Here is a 20,445-nt window from a genome sequence, read left to right as displayed (position 1 = left end):
CCTGGAAAACCAGTGACTTAGCAGAATTTAGGCTATTGGTTAATCTGCATGACTAAATGCATGACGCGTAAGACGTAATTATCTTTTTTTTTTTTTTGAAGAAACGTCTGTATTATATAAGATAAGAATTCTTTCTTTAGTCTCGCTTACACATTTTCGTCAAAGACCTTTGATCCTAATTATAATTAATGATAAATATAAACATAATTTAATAATGCTATAGATTTATAGATAACTGTATCTCTACCTCGTAACTTCAATAAATGCAGTTAAATCCTTTTGACCATGTAACATATGCATTCTTATTTTGTACACTTTTTAGCATTGTAGAATTATTATATCCCACATTATCGCTTTTTTTTAGCAGCCCAATAAAGGGGAAAAGCTAGTATTTGTTTGTGTTGTCTGTTTGTCCGTCCGTCCCGTTTAGATCGCAGAAACTAGAAAAGATAGTGAAAATCCGATATTATAGGATATGTTAGATCTTGCAACGTTCTTGTGCAACGGCTACATTTTTGCTTTCTGTAAGAGAACTGTAAGAGAACTGTAAGAGAACTGTAAGAGAACTGTAAGAGAACTATTTTATTTGTAAATTAAATATGCAATTTGTTTTTGATACACCACTTTCTAATGAAAAAATTATGGGGAGGTAATTAAAAAGAAAATGCTGCTTATCAAAGGGGCTAGTTTGAGTCTAGAGTCGAGCAGAAATATATCTAATTTTTTTATATTTTTCTTTAAATTGCTTATGCAAATGAAGCACTGAAATCTTCTTCGATACCCTCCCCCCTGGTCCACAAAGGCAAATAGGAGCATTGCTATAAGAATGAAAGCTACGCTGCACAAAAGCTATTTTAAAAAATCTAAACACAACAAATTTACGTTTGTGCAATAAATACTGATATAATTGGCTATATTTTTCTTTCTTAAGGTCGAAATAAAATTGCGGATACAGCTCTGAGTTTGTGATATTTCAAGCCCTCCATGTAACCTTGTTATTATTGCTACTTGGCAACAATGCTCTTTTGAGTTTGACATTGTTTAGTTTGTCTATTAATTTAAAAATCGCTCTCAATTTAGCTATATTCATTTTAATTAGGTTTCATTACACCGTATTTAATTTTTACCTAAATCGTGTTGTCTTCTTTTTCTTTGCTTGTGTATTTTATTGGCTAAAGAATGTAAAAAACATAAACTCAAAATCGGCCCTCGAAGTGGTCCACCCAGGCAGGTAAAAAGGCAGAAATGAAATTTTATCAAAGGCAAATGACAGAGAAGAATGGAGAAAGATTGTTGTCAGATCTTGTGTGGTGCCCAGCAGACCAAGGAATAGGTAAAAGTGAAGTTAAATGTGAACCTGGCCTTACTGATGACATATAATGATTATCTAATTGTTTTGTAAAGGGTCAATTTCTTATTCAAAGGGGTTAGTTTTTCATATTGTCGGGTGAACACTGCAGGGCTGCTCTGTTACCATATAACACTTTATTAAAGGAAAAAAGAGTGTTACAACTTTTGATATAAGCACACATTATGCATCGTAAACCGAGTAATTAAAATTTCATTTGCAAGGCTTTGCCTCTTTTTTTGGTCCTGCCCTAGGTGTGCTGGTGTCTGATAACCCTGTGTTCGAGGAGCTAGTCTACAGCAAGTAAGACACACGGGATGTTCAATGCTAATAAGAACTTCGATGAAAATCTAAATTTTACTTCAATTTTAAATAGCAACGAAACACCAAAACAAAAAGTTCGCGTCACCCAAAACAGAGGTCATATATTTGTACATACTCAATGAACTGTAAAACTATAGCATGACATCGATGTAGTTCCCTTTAACGTTTGGTATAAATGCAATCAATAGCTATATATCATAACAAACACGTGGCGTCTTGTCCAGTTTTGATATCGAGTTTAAATTAACTTTCACCAGGCCGAAAAGCGTTAATTGGTAGATCTAATTGATATATAAGTAAATATTGCAATTTGTGTTCGCCGTCAAAACTTAGCCACCAAGAAGATGACCTATTATAATGTGAGCCTCATAGAGCGGTAGATATTAAATAAAAACTGAATAACTAAGTTTAGAATTTCTACTTTCTTTTAATACATTGATCGCATCTCTCATTAATGCTTTAAGACAAAGATTCGGTCAAACTATGATAGCGCTAAGATTAACTACTCTTGAAATAAATAGCTATTTATCAAATCTAAGTAAAAAAACGTCTGCATGTGTGCAATGTTCTAGTTAAGTAGGTTCAGACCAGACTGTACCCACCAATCAAAACCTAGCCATGTGAAAACAATTCCCATAGAGTAAACATTTCAACATCTCAAGAAACAGGATCTGTGTATATAAAACTTTAAGCTTGCCTCACAACTAAACCGTCAAAAAGGCAATTTTTATGGGCCTTTGAATCTCTTAAAAAAAACTCCTTATAATTTTTTGAGACTCTCCTATAAACCACGCTCTACAGCAGATAGAACAAGTTTACTAGCGTTCACTAGGAGTAAGGAGATAGAACAAGTTTACTAGTGTCCACTAGGAGTTAGGAGATAGAACAAGTTTACTATCGTCCACTAGGAGTTAGGAGATAGAACAAGTTTACTAGTGTCCACTAGGAGTTAGGAGATAGAACAAGTTTACTAGCGTCCTCTAAGAGTTAGGAGATAGAACAAGTTTACTAGCGTCCACTAAGAGTTAGGAGATAGAACAAGTTTACTAGTGTCCACTAGGAGTTAGGAGATAGAACAAGTTTACTAGCGTCCTCTAAGAGTTAGGAGATAGAACAAGTTTACTAGTGTCCACTAGGAGTTAGGAGATAGAACAAGTTTACTAGTGTCCACTAGGAGTTAGGAGATAGAACAAGTTTACTAGTGTCCACTAGGAGTTAGGAGGATAGAACAAGTTTACTAGCGTCCTCTAAGAGTTAGGAGATAGAACAAGTTTACTAGTGTCCACTAGGAGTTAGGAGATAGAACAAGTTTACTAGTGTCCACTAGGAGTTAGGAGATAGAACAAGTTTACTAGTGTCCACTAGGAGTTAGGAGATAGAACAAGTTTACTAGCGTCCTCTAAGAGTTAGGAGATAGAACAAGTTTACTAGCGTCCACTAAGAGTTAGGAGATCGAACAAGTTTACTAGCGTCCTCTAAGAGTTAGGAGATAGAACAAGTTTACTAGCGTCCACTAAGAGTTAGGAGATCGAACAAGTTTACTAGTGTCCACTAGGAGTTAGGAGATAGAACAAGTTTACTAGTGTCCACTAGGAGTTAGGAGGATAGAACAAGTTTACTAGCGTCCACTAGGAGTTAGGAGATCGAACAAGTTTACTAGCGTCCACTAAGAGTTAGGAGATCGAACAAGTTTACTAGTGTCCACTAGGAGTAAGGAGATAGAACAAGTTTACTAGCGTCCACTAGGAGTTAGGAGATAGAACAAGTTTACTAGTGTCCACTAGGAGTTAGGAGATAGAACAAGTTTACTAGCGTCCACTAGGAGTTAGGATATAGAACAAGTTTACTAGAGTTTTGGACTCAGGTTCTAAGGCAAAAGAAAGGATTGATGACAGTACGTGCAACATTACATGACATCTATGTCACGCATCACTGCGTCTCACTCAATGAAACATCTCATTCGAAATCACTCTGGCGCATATAAAAAAAATAATAATTAAAAAAAAAGAATAAAAAAATAGAGAATCCTTTTTTTTTTAAATAAAAAAAAATTATCTAAAGAGGAAGAACTCCGCACTTAAACTATATCTCTCAATAATGTATTTTCCTTATTAAAAAAAAACAACCCAATAATTAATATACTAATTGGTTAATATTTGTATTAATTCTTATTGTTTTAGGTATAATAAATAATTGCTTAAGGCCTCAACTTGATTCGAGAACGAGTGTGGGAGAAATTACGTGTACAATTATCCGATGGGACCAAACCCTGCATATTTAGCTATATCTGTGAATACTGAAAGAATAATTTCACTTGTTGGTATGAAACAAAAAAATTAATTACCAGTAATTAATTAACTAACTGTTATTTTTTAATTTTAGTTCCTGTCTTATCTATGCCAATGAATAATTGTGCAAAGTTTCAATTTGATCCGAGAACAGGTGTGGGAGAAATAACGTGCGCAACCTTATTGAGCGAGGACCAACACAACAGCGAATTTTAAACAACATTAGATCTAAATTAATTAAAACAGACAATAATAGGTAAGTGGTCGAAATATTCAATAACTAATCAATGCTTCTTAAATGAAATCTAGAAGGGTATATTTACTCCAGGCAAACTTTGCGTAGAATAAATTATGTGACCTAAGCGTAGTCATTGTAAGTTCTTGTGCTGAGCAGAAGAAGAACCAGTTACTTGTATTCTGTATGTTAAACAATAATTTTTAACTCCTGGATAAACTGTTTTTAATTGTTTTATTCTAATTACTAAGGTTAGCCGTTATTATTTTCAAATGTTTCTTAAGTCGCTTTCCTAATTGCGCATCTATATTCATGTAGGCCTGTTTCATGTAAGTTTTTAAAAAAAATAAATCCATTTGTTATCTGTAAATAATTAAGAATAGTTATTTATTTTAAAAAAAGATATTTTTTTTTGGTTACATTTTGAACTTGATTTACAAAATAAAAGTGTCAATTAAGTCATTTTGGTTGGACTAGAAAGAAGGTTGGAGAGATAACTGATGGCAAAGGAAAAGTTTTGTGAAGTAGTTTCTCTAGAGTTGACCAAACATTTCCAAGTACGCTACCCTCTCTTTCTTTTTTTCTTTAATATATAAACATAAGGAGTTATTGAGTTTTTTCTCAGCCTTATGTGGGGCGAGGTATCCGAGTGATAAAGCGCATGGCTTCCAAACCAAAGGGTTTCGGGTTCAAATCTAAGTGACACTGAGACTTGATTCGCAGCATTTTTAGGACGCCCCGAGACCACCCAACTCGGATAACAGACTTACATTGGGGAAGAAAAGGTGGCTAATTGTTGCATTGGTCACATGACACCCTCGTTAACAGTCTTCCATAGAAAATGATATGCTTTACATCATCAGCCCCCATAGATCGCAGGGGCTCAAAGGGGTATCTACACTAGCATTAGTTAATAATATTAACATGTCTTTGTTGTAGTGTTAACATTCTTTTTATACCCTTCTCTCTGGGCAATGTATATCTCTTTTTTGAGAGCTGCTGGATTAACGCTGGAGTAACGTTTTAGCTATAACAACGAGAAATATACACTTTTTTTAAAACAAAATTTTGCTTCTTTTTAAATAAAACTTCTTTTTTTTTAGTGTAGACAGAGTTTTACAAGGCTTTATTTCCACGTCTGTCCAGATTCCAATCATGTTACACGTCTTCCAACTCATATGTTTGGCCTCGTTTTTGTTGAGCGTTGACAGTTATCCTAACCCTACTGGAGCGAGCATCGATTCTGCTTGCTCAGAACTTATGCCAATTCATGGTTATGCTGCACAAACCACTCAACCACCATACAATATTGCATTTAACCCATCAAATTTTGCACCTGGTCAATCTGTAACAGGTAAGTGTTTAGATTTGTGTTTGAAAGTAACTTCTTAAAGAAAGACCCTAGCTTATCTTTACATCGCATGGCCGACTAGTTATTTAAGACATTTTTTTAGTCAGCTATTAACAATGTTTCACGCTGTCCATCATTTTGTTTGATTGTCATCTTTACATTTCAAAGTTTTAAGGTGCCAATGATACCTCATCGTGGAACTGCTACTATTGTTAATCAAATTTGTTTTTAATAATTAAATATCGCATGCAAATGCGTTCAAAGTAATATTTAAAACAGAGATGGGGATAAAAAAACAACAACAAAAATTAGTTCGTGTTGTGTCACGATATATTAATAACATCTGGTCTCCCCCCAGAATTGACATACTTCTTTTATTGTAGTCGACCAAAATTCCTATTTGCCTCCTTGTGAGGACTGGAGATACGAAAGTGCGAACGTGTCAATGTCTAGATGAGAGAAGGATGTTTGTTGATACGATACGGGCGGGTGACTGTATGACTCGAGGCCATAAAAGTGTCTACGTGGTGTGTTTGAACAGGTACATGCGGAAAAGGTAAAAAAAAAAAGATGAATCAAAAGGGTATTGAAAGCCCGATTTTAGTTAGTGTTAGTTAGAATTTGGAGACCGAAGGTAGAGTTAGAATTTGTAGTGAGAAGTGAGAGTCTGTAGAACAGATAGTAGAAAGTTTGTAGAAGTTGGAGTTGTAGTGTACAAATATTTGTAGAATAAATCTGTTGAAATTACTAAATCGTACACTTATCATTGCAGTAGTGAAGAATAAACAAAAAATTTAGTTATTCCAAAAATTCCTTAACAGTAGATTTTATCGAAGTTAAATTCATTTAAATGTCCTTTTTTAAAGTCCTATCTATCTATCTATCTATGTATGTATCTATCTATCTATCTATCTATCTATCTATCTATCTATCTATCTATCTATCTATCTATCTATCTTTATGCGAAGTAACCGGTTTAGGCTTTTCTAGATAACATTAAAAACAAAAAATGGCCACGGACGGGGATTGCAGGGAGTAGCTATGAGATGTCTATTTCACAATGTGTCTCTACACGAGGGCAGACTACTGAACAAATAGGCGGTAGCGATAGTGACGCTAACTTCAAGATAATATTACCTTGGGGAAACGTTTTGTGACTTAGTGACTAACTAAATCTATATTTCTCTCGAAGATTATTCTAAGTAATGGTTGGCATGTCGACATAGCCTATTTCATATCTAAATAACGTTATTTTCAAACGTAGTTTTATTCTTTCCCTTTCTTTATGATTTAAATCATTTGTACAGTTCCTCTTAGTAGGTCAAGCGTGAAATATACCTGGAACCTGGACACGGATTTCGAAAACGGCTCTAAAGATTTCCTAGAAATTTTAATGTTTACATATATTTTAGGGAACATTTTTTTTTTAAATATAATCATCTTAAAATTAGATTGTGTCTATTTCGAACATGCGTCAGTGGGAATCCCAACATGTAGACGTTCACTAGAGGTTCAAGATCATTGTCTTCACTTATGTTGACACCATTAAGTAATTTGTGACAATAGAATTATATTAGGCTTGTTTTCGAGTCCGAAGATTAACAAGGAGTGCTGTATTTTACATGGTAACGCAGTCCCTGCAGTCCTGACCAACATATTTCGCCATCTGCAGCACAGACATAACCGTTGTCAGCTTGTGGTCGATTTTGGATTTTTTTTCAACGTCTACGTCTGTCTTAGGCAGTAGATTTTTTGTTTTGGTCTCAACTGTGTAGTCCAAGGCTTTTGTAAGAGATCTGTGACAATTAACATATGTATTTAATACTTATAAAATATATTAACACACAAAATCAATGCTATATTTCTTACTAGATCAAGTATTCTAGTCTAGACTGCTGTCTTTAAATAGTTAAAAGTCTCGATCTATATCACCAAACTAGAATTTTCTATACTCTGAGTATATTTACAAATGGCTGTAGCCATGATTCTTTTCGGGATGGTCGGGAGGGGGGACATTAAAAAAAATTATCATTCATTTATTATTAAAAGTAAAGTAATCGCTCTTACAAACAGTCATTAGAATTATAAGAGGAATTGTCTCTAAAAAAACACTTTCCATGTTACTTGTTTTGTGACAAAGATTTGCTACTTATTTCTTATAGCACAATTAGTCTATCATAGTGAGCTCTGTATGTTGGAAATACATGATTTTAAAGATCGGAGGGACTTAATCAATCTTAAAATTACAAAATGTCATTTGCGATCCCATTCTTCTCTAAAATATCATGCATTAGTATCCTGTATCCTGTATTAGTGTTAGAAATTAATTATTTCTTGTGGGATCTGTTTTTAGCCACTGTACATTGCAGATTATCAAGAGTTGCCATTTTTTTCCATAAGCAAAGTCACTCCTTTTTTGTCTCTTACGTTCAATGTTAAAAATATGTACTACCTTAAAAAGCTCCTTTACAAACCTTATGACGCAATATCAAGAAGGCATCGCTGAAATGTGACCTATGAACTGTATGCTTCAGTTTTACAGCCCCTCCCTTGTAAAAGCAGTTGTTAACAAATAGATAATCGACCTGACTTAACGTTGACAATATCCTTTGTATTTCCACAGTAACGCTAACGTCACAAGGTACAGGTTTCAAAGGTTTCATGATCCAGGCACGAAGAGCTAACATTTCTCAAAATCAAGAATATTTGGGCTCTTTTTCTGTTGTAGCAAACACAATTCAAGCTTGTGCTGGGGTAAGAACCTTGACGGTATTGTAATAACTATTGTAAATGTACATTCTTTAAAAATCTTAATGCAGTCTGCAAGTAGATAATATTGGAATAGAGATACATATCTTCTTAATTGAAGGGTTGCCTGTTCATTGAAATATAAGTATTTCCCCTCTTAAAATTTTTAAGTAATAAAACGCTATAAAAGCAGGCCACAACCGAATTTCTTTGTTTTTTTTTTAGAAAGCTTTAGTGCATTCAAGTAATACAGTTAAACAGAGTTTAGCGTTCAACTGGACAGCACCAGTGACATCAGTCGGGGATGTTAGCTTCAGGTAAACATGAGTGTCACAATTGAAGTTTCTTGTGTTTTTTTTTCTAGGTCGAAATCTCAAGGTAAAGTTTTACTGATATTATAGCTATGTCCAAATATAGAAAGTTAAGGTTTTCTTAATTTTTTGTTGTTTTCAAATCGTTATTATTCACTCGATTTGTCCATGAGTCTTAGATTGACCTATCTGAAAGGCTTAAAAAGTCAAAAAACTAAAAAATTGAACGAACTTGCCGTTATTAACATTTTCTATGTATATATATATATATATATGTTTTCATAGGCCTATGTGTGTGTGTGTGAGAGAGAGAAAGGGGGAAACACTTTTTATAGCATGTATCAAGTGAATATTTTTTTTTTTTACATTTCGACAGAGTTACTTTTGTCCAGGGTAAAACAATGTTCTGGACAAAAATAGTTTCCAATGTTTTAATGGAATCAGTAATCACAACATCAACAGTAAGTACAACACCAACAGTAATCACAACATCAACAGTAAGTACAACATCAACAGTATCTACAAAATCAACAGTAGCTACGACATCAACAGTAACTACTACATCAACAAAAATTACCACGGTGAAAACCGGCAGCGGTAGTGTACCATTAGTTTCTTCGGACATGATTGTGATAGCAGGTCTGTTGTTAGCCTATACGTTGATACGCGATTAAATCTGTAGATATGTGGAAACAAAAGGACTGGATCTCCTGGTCATAGCTCAAAGATATCGGGAGAATAAGGAATAGAATTTTAAAAGTGTGCAACTGAAAGGACTGGAAAAGACGATGGCTATATGAGACACCACAACTGAAGAAAGTTAGATTTTAAAAAAATCATGGTTTTGTTATCATTTTAGAATAAACAAAATTGAAATAACGTTTGTACCTCGATTTGTTGGCTGAAGTCTTTTGTTTCAATTGATTTAATAATGTAAGACCTCGTGAATGTTTGTTTTCAATTGATTTAATAATGTAAGACCTCGTGAATGTTTGTTTCAATTAAAATGATTCTTTTTTTTTTCCTAATGAAATGTGTTTTGGTCTAAGTTTAATCTCATAGTTTAAATCTCACTATTTTTCTTTTTGACACATCTTTTGGAAAAATCAACCAGTTTTAAAGCTGGTGGTCGAAATAAATCAGGCTTGAGTATTGAATATTATAAAGTGTATTCACGTTTTCTGTTTGTTTGCAATCTGCAAGTAAATTGAAACATTCCAAATGAAACCTTAAATTCAAAATGTAAAACCTACAATTTATGACCATCAGAGGTGTTATATTCATTACGAGACGTTTTTATTAGGATTATTATTTTTTTGCTTTTTGTGTTTTTCTTCTATATTTATGTTTAAATTATCATTCTGAATTGTAAAAACAAAATCTGCAGTTTTTCAAAAGAGTTTTAATTTCTGTTATACTATGACTGCCAGATGTGGCTATGAATTTGGCTATGTATTTAGCTATGTATTTGGCTATGTATTTGGCTATATTATTTTTAGCTTCACTGCTTCTAGCATTAGTTGCTGTGCAATCTTTTACTTTTTTTCCCCTTGGGCTTTGTATTAATTATAATAAACGACGCGCAAGTCTACCTTCAAAGACAAGATCCACTACAATCTTAACTACTAGTCGGAAGTACACCGCCGTGTGGATTGTACACAACAAGTGCTTACATTGAGCAATAAACTTCAAGTCATTTAGGACTTTAGTTTATTATTAGTATCTACTATATATACTCCAAAATTACCGCTAATTGATCAAGGGATTTCTTTGAGTGTTATTCGGATCTAAATCGCATTTCGTACACAGCCATATTAACAATATAAAGCCCAGAAAACAAATCAACGGGCATAACCTGTGTGTAATGCTAGTTATTTTATTTACATAAAATAAAGACATATTACAGTAGCCCAATTTATTATTTCAATGAGACATTAAAAAAAATATTTATGGAGATAGAAGCAGAAATACATAAATTAAAAAGCAAATAACAAATAAAGAAACTGAACTGGCTCAAATAAGAAGTGGCCTCCCCTCTCATAGCTCTTGTAGAATTTATTTTACAAATTTTCTTCAAATAATTCTATTTACGAAGGAAACAATAGGCAGCCTTTCAACTCTAGGCCTGCATCTGAACAAAATATTATATGTCATTGAAGTTTGTTTCCTTTGTGTTTACTGTATAGCATCGTTATAAGGTAGATAAATAATGTAGTATGCTTTATTATTAGCTTCCATACCAATAAACCAAAATGTTCAGGTCGAATATAGAGGATCACAGATGGAAGGCAAGAAATGCAATTCAATAACACTCTCTGATGTAATACTTGTACCGAATCCCATATTGGCACCATATAGCCAAACGATAGACGCAGAAACGTTTACACCATCCTAAATGAAGAGCAAACAAAAAAAATCCACAATTATATAATGCCAGCAATGTGTCACTAAAAGGTAAATTATTGTACTGTTTAATATTTTATCAAACGGGAAGAACGCCACACTTACAACTATATATCTCAATAATGTAGAAGCTATTTCCATTTTTTGATGATAAGCAACACAATTAATTACCGATAATTAATTGAATAATTGGCAAATTTGTATTTGATTCATGTTTTGTTAGGTACAATAAATAATTGTTTAACGTTTCCACTTGATCCGAGAATGGCTTGGAAGAAATCTCAAACCTTTTACCAGACAGACAGACAGACAGACAGAGTTGATATAACCTTTGTAAAACCAAGTACAGGTAAACCATGCGAAATAACTCAAAATCGTGCCTCTCAAAGCCACTGCTTACAAGTTATTTCTGTTTGTTGATTTTGTTTCTCTTCTTAGCTTGACTATGTAGACCCTCGTCAGACTATTTATACGCTGATTATGACGCATTATTTTAAAATTAGCTACATAATTAAATGACCCAAGTAATTATATAGGTCATGTAAGATGAAGGATGAGTGCAGTGTTTCACATGACTACGCAAACCAAGTTGGGACCTTTTTTTTTTCTATTTCTGAAGCAGAAACAAGCCGCCGGGGGTGGGGGCTGACTTTTCTTTGGGCCTCAAACGTTTGGCCCGCAACCTTCGTGAGAGACCACCAACTGTCTATCTCAGAGGCCATCTGCTGCCTTACACTTTATCCTATGTCAGTCATGGCAAAATAGAGCGTGAGCTGATTGTCATACGGGGGGAGGGTACCTAAAGTTTCATAATTACATTTTAAATACCAAACCTACTTTAGGCAAAAAAATGTCCAATAACCCTGAGAAATGAACCTACTAATATTGAGGCAGAGGTTTGGCGTCTAGGACTTCACAACGAAGCAAAGGTTCTAAACTCAAGTAATCCTGGAAATTGGACGTTTCAAGCTAGTTTTATTTTCGTGATAAAATAGATTAAAATCACTGGGCTACGAGATAAAATAGATTAAAATCAGTGGCCTACGAGATAAAATAGATTAAAATCAGTGGGTCTAGATATAAAATAGATTAAAATCAGTGGGCCTACGAGAAAAAATAGATTAAAATCACTGGGCTACGAGATAAAATAGATTAAAATCAGTGGGCCTACGAGATAAAATAGATTAAAATCAGTGGGCCTACGAGATAAAATAGATTAAAATCACTGGGCTACGAGAAAAAATAGATTAAAATCAGTGGGCCTACGAGATAAAATAGATTAAAATCAGTGGGCCTACGAGATAAAATAGATTAAAATCAGTGGGTTTAGATATAAAATATGATTAAAATCAGTGGCCTACGAGATAAAATAGATTAAAATCAGTGGGTCTACGAGATAAAATAGATTAAAATCAGTGGGCCTACGAGAAAAAATAGATTAAAACCAGTGGCCTACGAGATAAAATAGATTAAAATCAGTGGCCTACGAGATAAAATAGATTAAAATCAGTGGGTCTAGATATAAAATAGATTAAAATCAGTGGCCTACGAGATAAAATAGATTAAAATCAGTGGGCCTACGAGATAAAATAGATTAAAATCAGTGGGCCTACAAGATAAAATAGATTAAAATCAGTGGGCCTACGAGATAAAATAGATTAAAATCAGTGGGTCTAGATATAAAATAGATTAAAATCAGTGGGCCTACGAGATAAAATATGATTAAAATCACTGGGCTACGAGATAAAATAGATTAAAATCAGTGGGCCTACGAGATAAAATAGATTAAAATCAGTAGGCCTACGAGATAAAATAGATTAAAATCAGTGGGTCTAGATATAAAATATGATTAAAATCAGTGGGCCTACGAGATAAAATAGATTAAAATCAGTGGGCCTACGAGATAAAATAGATTAAAATCAGTGGGTCTAGATATAAAATATGATTAAAATCAGTGGCCTACGAGATAAAATAGATTAAAATCAGTGGGCCTACGAGATAAAATAGATTAAAATCAGTGGGCCTACGAGATAAAATAGATTAAAATCAGTGGCCTACGAGATAAAATAGATTAAAATCAGTGGGCCTACGAGATAAAATGGATTAAAATCAGTGGCCTACGAGATAAAATAGATTAAAATCAGTGGGTCTAGATATAAAATAGATTAAAATCAGTGGGCCTACGAGATAAAATAGATTAAAATCAGTGGGCCTACGAGATAAAATAGATTAAAATCAGTGGGCCTACGAGATAAAATAGATTAAAATCACTGGGCTACGAGATAAAATAGATTAAAATCAGTGGGCCTACGAGATAAAATAGATTAAAATCAGTGGGCCTACGAGATAAAATAGATTAAAATCAGTGGGTCTAGATAAAAAATATGATTAAAATCAGTGGCCTATGAGATAAAATAGATTAAAATCAGTGGGTCTACGAGATAAAATAGATTAAAATCAGTGGGTCTACGAGATAAAATAGATTAAAATCAGTGGCCTACGAGATAAAATAGATTAAAATCAGTGGCCTACGAGATAAAATAGATTAAAATCAGTGGGTCTAGATATAAAATAGATTAAAATCAGTGGCCTACGAGATAAAATAGATTAAAATCAGTGGGCCTACGAGATAAAATAGATTAAAATCAGTGGGCCTACGAGATAAAATAGATTAAAATCAGTGGCCTACGAGATAAAATAGATTAAAATCAGTGGGCCTACGAGATAAAATAGATTAAAATCAGTGGGCCTACGAGATAAAATAGATTAAAATCAGTGGGCCTACGAGATAAAATAGATTAAAATCAGTGGGTCTAGATATAAAATAGATTAAAATCAGTGGGCCTACGAGATAAAATATGATTAAAATCACTGGGCTACGAGATAAAATAGATTAAAATCAGTGGGCCTACGAGATAAAATAGATTAAAATCAGTGGGCCTACGAGATAAAATAGATTAAAATCAGTGGGTCTAGATATAAAATATGATTAAAATCAGTGGGCCTACGAGATAAAATAGATTAAAATCAGTGGGCCTACGAGATAAAATAGATTAAAATCAGTGGGTCTAGATATAAAATATGATTAAAATCAGTAGCCTACGAGATAAAATAGATTAAAATCAGTGGGCCTACGAGATAAAATAGATTAAAATCAGTGGGCCTACGAGATAAAATAGATTAAAATCAGTGGCCTACGAGATAAAATAGATTAAAATCAGTGGCCTACGAGATAAAATAGATTAAAATCAGTGGCCTACGAGATAAAATAGATTAAAATCAGTGGGCCTACGAGATAAAATAGATTAAAATCAGTGGGCCTACGAGATAAAATAGATTAAAATCAGTGGGCCTACGAGATAAAATAGATTAAAATCAGTGGGCCTACGAGATAAAATAGATTAAAATCAGTGGGTCTAGATATAAAATATGATTAAAATCAGTGGGCCTACGAGATAAAATAGATTAAAATCAGTGGGCCTACGAGATAAAATAGATTAAAATCAGTGGCCTACGAGATAAAATAGATTAAAATCAGTGGGCCTACGAGATAAAATAGATTAAAACCAGTGGGCCTACGAGATAAAATAGATTAAAATCAGTGGCCTACGAGATAAAATAGATTAAAATCAGTGGGCCTACGAGATAAAATAGATTAAAATCAGTGGCCTACGAGATAAAATAGATTAAAATCAGTGGCCTACGAGATAAAATAGATTAAAATCAGTGGGCCTACGAGATAAAATAGATTAAAATCAGTGGGCCTACGAGATAAAATAGATTAAAATCAGTGGGCCTACGAGATAAAATAGGATTAAAATCAGTGGGCCTACGAGATAAAATAGATTAAAATCAGTGGGCCTACGAGATAAAATAGGATTAAAATCAGTGGGCCTACGAGATAAAATAGATTAAAATCAGTGGGCCTACGAGATAAAATAGATTAAAATCAGTGGGCCTACGAGATAAAATAGATTAAAATCAGTGGCCTACGAGATAAAATAGATTAAAATCAGTGGGCCTACGAGATAAAATAGATTAAAATCAGTGGGCCTACGAGATAAAATAGATTAAAATCAGTGGGCCTACGAGATAAAATAGATTAAAATCAGTGACTCTACGAGATAAAATAGATTAAAATCAGTGGGCCTACGAGATAAAATAGATTAAAATCAGTGGGCCTACGAGATAAAATAGATTAAAATCAGTGGGCCTACGAGATAAAATTGATTAAAATCAGTGACCTACGAGATAAAATAGATTAAAATCAGTGGGCCTACGAGATAAAATAGATTAAAATCAGTGGGCCTACGAGATAAAATAGATTAAAATCAGTGGCCTACGAGATAAAATAGATTAAAATCAGTGGGCCTACGAGATAAAATAGATTAAAATCAGTGGGCCTACGAGATAAAATAGATTAAAATCAGTGGGCCTACGAGATAAAATAGATTAAAATCAGTGGGTCTAGATATAAAATATGATTAAAATCAGTGGGCCTACGAGATAAAATAGATTAAAATCAGTGGGCCTACGAGATAAAATAGATTAAAATCAGTGGGTCTAGATAAAAAATATGATTAAAATCAGTGGGTCTAGATATAAAATATGATTAAAATCAGTGGGCCTACGAGATAAAATAGATTAAAATCAGTGGCCTACGAGATAAAATAGATTAAAATCAGTGGGCCTACGAGATAAAATAGATTAAAATCAGTGGGCCTAGATATAAAATAGATTAAAATCAGTGGGCCTACGAGATAAAATAGGATTAAAATCAGTGGGCCTACAAGATAAAATAGATTAAAATCAGTGGGCCTACGAGATAAAATAGATTAAAATCAGTGGCCTACGAGATAAAATAGGATTAAAATCAGTGGCCTACGAGATAAAATAGATTAAAATCAGTGGCTTACGAGATAAAATAGATTAAAATCAGTGGGCCTAGATATGAAATATGATTAAAATCAGTGGCCTACGAGATAAAATAGATTAAAATCAGTGAGCCTACGAGATAAAATAGATTAAAATCAGTGGGCCTAAGAGATAAAATAGATTAAAATCAGTGGGCCTACGAGATAAAATAGATTAAAATCAGTGGGCCTACGAGATAAAATAGATTAAAATCAGTGGGCCTACGAGATAAAATAGATTAAAATCAGTGGGCCTAGATATAAAATAGATTAAAATCAGTGGGCCTACGAGATAAAATAGGATTAAAATCAGTGGGCCTACGAGATAAAATAGATTAAAATCAGTGGGCCTACGAGATAAAATAGATTAAAATCAGTGGGTCTAGATATAAAATAGATTAAAATCAGTGGCCTACGAGATAAAATAGATTAAAATCAGTGGGCCTACGAGATAAAATAGATTAAAATCAGTGGGCCTAGATATAAAATAGATTAAAATCAGTGGGCCTACGAGATAAAATAGGATTAAAATCAGTGGGCCTACGAGATAAAATAGATTAAAATCAGTGGGCCTACGAGATAAAATAGGATTAAAATCACTGGCCTACGAGATAAAATAGATTAAAATCAGTGGGCCTACAAGATAAAATAGATTAAAATCAGTGGGTATAGATATAAAATATGATTAAAATCAGTGGCCTACGAGATAAAAAAGATTAAAATCAGTGGGCCTACGAGATAAAATATGATTAAAATCAGTGGGCCTACGAGATAAAATAGATTAAAATCAGTGGCCTACGAGATAAAATAGATTAAAATCAGTGGGTCTAGATATAAAATAGATTAAAATCAGTGGCCTACGAGATAAAATAGATTAAAATCAGTGGGCCTACGAGATAAAATAGATTAAAATCAGTGGGCCTACGAGATAAAATAGATTAAAATCAGTGGGCCTACGAGATAAAATAGATTAAAATCAGTGGCCTACGAGATAAAATAGATTAAAATCAGTGGCCTACGAGATAAAATAGATTAAAATCAGTGGGCCTACGAGATAAAATAGATTAAAATCAGTGGGCCTACGAGATAAAATAGATTAAAATAAGTGGTCTACGAGATAAAATAGATTAAAATCAGTGGCCTACGAGATAAAATATGATTAAAATCAGTGGGCCTACGAGATAAAATAGATTAAAATCAGTGGGCCTACGAGATAAAATAGATTAAAATCAGTGGCCTACGAGATAAAATAGATTAAAATCAGTGGCCTACGAAATAAAATAGATTAAAATCAGTGGGCCTACGAGATAAAATAGATTAAAATCAGTGGGCCTACGAGATAAAATAGATTAAAATCAGTGGGCCTACGAGATAAAATAGATTAAAATCAGTGGGTCTAGATATAAAATAGATTAAAATCAGTGGCCTACGAGATAAAATAGATTAAAATCAGTGGGCCTACGAGATAAAATAGATTAAAATCAGTGGGTCTAGATATAAAATAGATTAAAATCAGTGGGTCTAGATATAAAATAGATTAAAATCAGTGGCCTACGAGATAAAATAGATTAAAATCAGTGGGTCTAGATATAAAATAGATTAAAATCAGTGGCCTACGAGATAAAATAGATTAAAATCAGTGGGTCTAGATATAAAATAGATTAAAATCAGTGGGTCTAGATATAAAATAGATTAAAATCAGTGGCCTACGAGATAAAATAGATTAAAATCAGTGGGTCTAGATATAAAATAGATTAAAATCAGTGGCCTACGAGATAAAATAGATTAAAATAAGTGGGCCTACGAGATAAAATAGATTAAAATCAGTGGGCCTACGAGATAAAATAGATTAAAATCAGTGGGCCTACGAGATAAAATAGATTAAAATCAGTGGGCCTACGAGATAAAATAGATTAAAATCAGTGGGTCTAGATATAAAATATGATTAAAATCAGTGGGCCTACGAGATATAATAGATTAAAATCAGTGGGCCTACGAGATAAAATAGATTAAAATCAGTGGCCTACGAGATAAAATAGATTAAAATCAGTGGGCCTACGAGATAAAATAGATTAAAACCAGTGGGCCTACGAGATAAAATAGATTAAAATCAGTGGCCTACGAGATAAAATAGATTAAAATCAGTGGGCCTACGAGATAAAATAGATTAAAATCATTGGCCTACGAGATAAAATAGATTAAAATCAGTGGCCTACGAGATAAAATAGATTAAAATCAGTGGGCCTACGAGATAAAATAGATTAAAATCAGTGGGCCTACGAGATAAAATAGATTAAAATCAGTGGGCCTACGAGATAAAATAGATTAAAATCAGTGGGCCTACGAGATAAAATAGATTAAAATCAGTGGGCCTACGAGATAAAATAGATTAAAATCAGTGGGCCTACGAGATAAAATAGATTAAAATCAGTGGCCTACGAGATAAAATAGATTAAAATCAGTGGGCCTACGAGATAAAATAGATTAAAATCAGTGGGCCTACGAGATAAAATAGATTAAAATCAGTGGGCCTACGAGATAAAATAGATTAAAATCAGTGACTCTACGAGATAAAATAGATTAAAATCAGTGGGCCTACGAGATAAAATAGATTAAAATCAGTGGGCCTACGAGATAAAATAGATTAAAATCAGTGGGCCTACGAGATAAAATTGATTAAAATCAGTGACCTACGAGATAAAATAGATTAAAATCAGTGGGCCTACGAGATAAAATAGATTAGAATCAGTGGGCCTACGAGATAAAATAGATTAAAATCAGTGGCCTACGAGATAAAATAGATTAAAATCAGTGGGCCTACGAGATAAAATAGATTAAAATCAGTGGGCCTACGAGATAAAATAGATTATAATCAGTGGCCTACGAGATAAAATAGATTAAAATCAGTGGCCTACGAGATAAAATAGATTAAAATCAGTGGGCCTACGAGATAAAATAGATTAAAATCAGTGGGCCTACGAGATAAAATAGATTAAAATCAGTGGGCCTACGAGATAAAATAGATTAAAATCAGTGGGCCTACGAGATAAAATAAATTAAAATCAGTGGGTCTAGATATAAAATATGATTAAAATCAGTGGGCCTACGAGGTAAAATAGATTAAAATCAGTGGGCCTACGAGATAAAATAGATTAAAATCAGTGGCCTACGAGATAAAATAGATTAAAATCAGTGGGCCTACGAGATAAAATAGATTAAAATCAGTGGGCCTACGAGATAAAATAGATTAAAATCAGTGGGCCTACGAGATAAAATATATTAAAATCAGTGGGCCTACGAGATAAAATAGTTTAAAATCAGTGGCCTACGAGATAAAATAGATTAAAATCAGTGGCCTACGAGATAAAATAGATTAAAATCAGTGGGACTACGAGATAAAATAGATTAAAATCAGTGGGCCTACGAGATAAAATAGATTAAAATCATTGGGCCTACGAGATAAAATAGATTAAAATCAGTGGGCCTACGAGATAAAATAGATTAAAATCAGTGGCCTACGAGATAAAATAGATTAAAATCAGTGGCCTACGAGATAAAATAGATTAAAATCAGTGGGCCTACGAGATAAAATAGATTAAAATCAGTGGGCCTACGAGATAAAATAGATTAAAATAAGTGGTCTACGAGATAAAATAGATTAAAATCAGTGGCCTACGAGATAAAATATGATTAAAATCAGTGGGCCTACGAGATAAAATAGATTAAAATCAGTGGGCCTACGAGATAAAATAGATTAAAATCAGTGGCCTACGAGATAAAATAGATTAAAATCAGTGGCCTACGAAATAAAATAGATTAAAATCAGTGGGCCTACGAGATAAAATAGATTAAAATCAGTGGGCCTACGAGATAAAATAGATTAAAATCAGTGGGCCTACGAGATAAAATAGATTAAAATCAGTGGGTCTAGATATAAAATAGATTAAAATCAGTGGCCTACGAGATAAAATAGATTAAAATCAGTGGGCCTACGAGATAAAATAGATTAAAATCAGTGGGTCTAGATATAAAATAGATTAAAATCAGTGGGTCTAGATATAAAATAGATTAAAATCAGTGGCCTACGAGATAAAATAGATTAAAATCAGTGGGTCTAGATATAAAATAGATTAAAATCAGTGGCCTACGAGATAAAATAGATTAAAATCAGTGGGTCTAGATATAAAATAGATTAAAATCAGTGGGTCTAGATATAAAATAGATTAAAATCAGTGGCCTACGAGATAAAATAGATTAAAATCAGTGGGTCTAGATATAAAATAGATTAAAATCAGTGGCCTATGAGATAAAATAGATTAAAATCAGTGGGCCTACGAGATAAAATAGATTAAAATCAGTGGGCCTACGAGATAAAATAGATTAAAATCAGTGGGCCTACGAGATAAAATAGGATTAAAATCAGTGGGCCTACGAGATAAAATAGATTAAAATCAGTGGGCCTACGAGATAAAATAGATTAAAATCAGTGGGCCTACGAGATAAAATAGATTAAAATTAGTGGCC

The 20,445-nt window shown here is 33.3% G+C and overlaps 2 protein-coding genes across 3 annotated transcripts in view; one reads left to right on the top strand and one right to left on the bottom strand.

The window, feature by feature from the left end:
* The first annotated feature begins 4,339 nt into the window (after positions 1 to 4,339).
* On the top strand, positions 4,340 to 9,492 carry LOC106059998 (putative ferric-chelate reductase 1). The gene is made up of 5 exons (XM_056029714.1): positions 4,340 to 4,379; positions 5,342 to 5,549; positions 8,170 to 8,300; positions 8,520 to 8,611; positions 8,982 to 9,492. The coding sequence occupies exons 2-5, from the start codon at positions 5,351 to 5,353 to the stop codon at positions 9,277 to 9,279; spliced, it is 720 nt and encodes a 239-aa protein (XP_055885689.1). The 5' UTR covers positions 4,340 to 4,379; positions 5,342 to 5,350; the 3' UTR covers positions 9,280 to 9,492.
* Positions 9,493 to 10,460: 968 nt separating this feature from the next.
* The window catches only part of LOC106059977 (uncharacterized), a 46,961-nt gene continuing 36,976 nt past the window's right edge, over positions 10,461 to 20,445 (bottom strand). For both annotated transcript variants that reach the window (XM_013217716.2, XM_013217701.2), the window contains one exon: positions 10,461 to 10,996. In XM_013217716.2, coding sequence (XP_013073170.2) covers positions 10,908 to 10,996 — 89 coding nt within the window. In that variant the 3' untranslated portion in view covers positions 10,461 to 10,907. The remainder of the gene's footprint in view (positions 10,997 to 20,445) is intronic.

Source organism: Biomphalaria glabrata, chromosome 5, assembly GCF_947242115.1.
Source record: "Biomphalaria glabrata chromosome 5, xgBioGlab47.1, whole genome shotgun sequence".
NCBI classification, from domain to species: Eukaryota; Metazoa; Mollusca; class Gastropoda; family Planorbidae; genus Biomphalaria; species Biomphalaria glabrata.
Note: the sequence above shows the minus strand (reverse complement) of the source record. Positions and strands in the feature narration are given on the sequence as shown.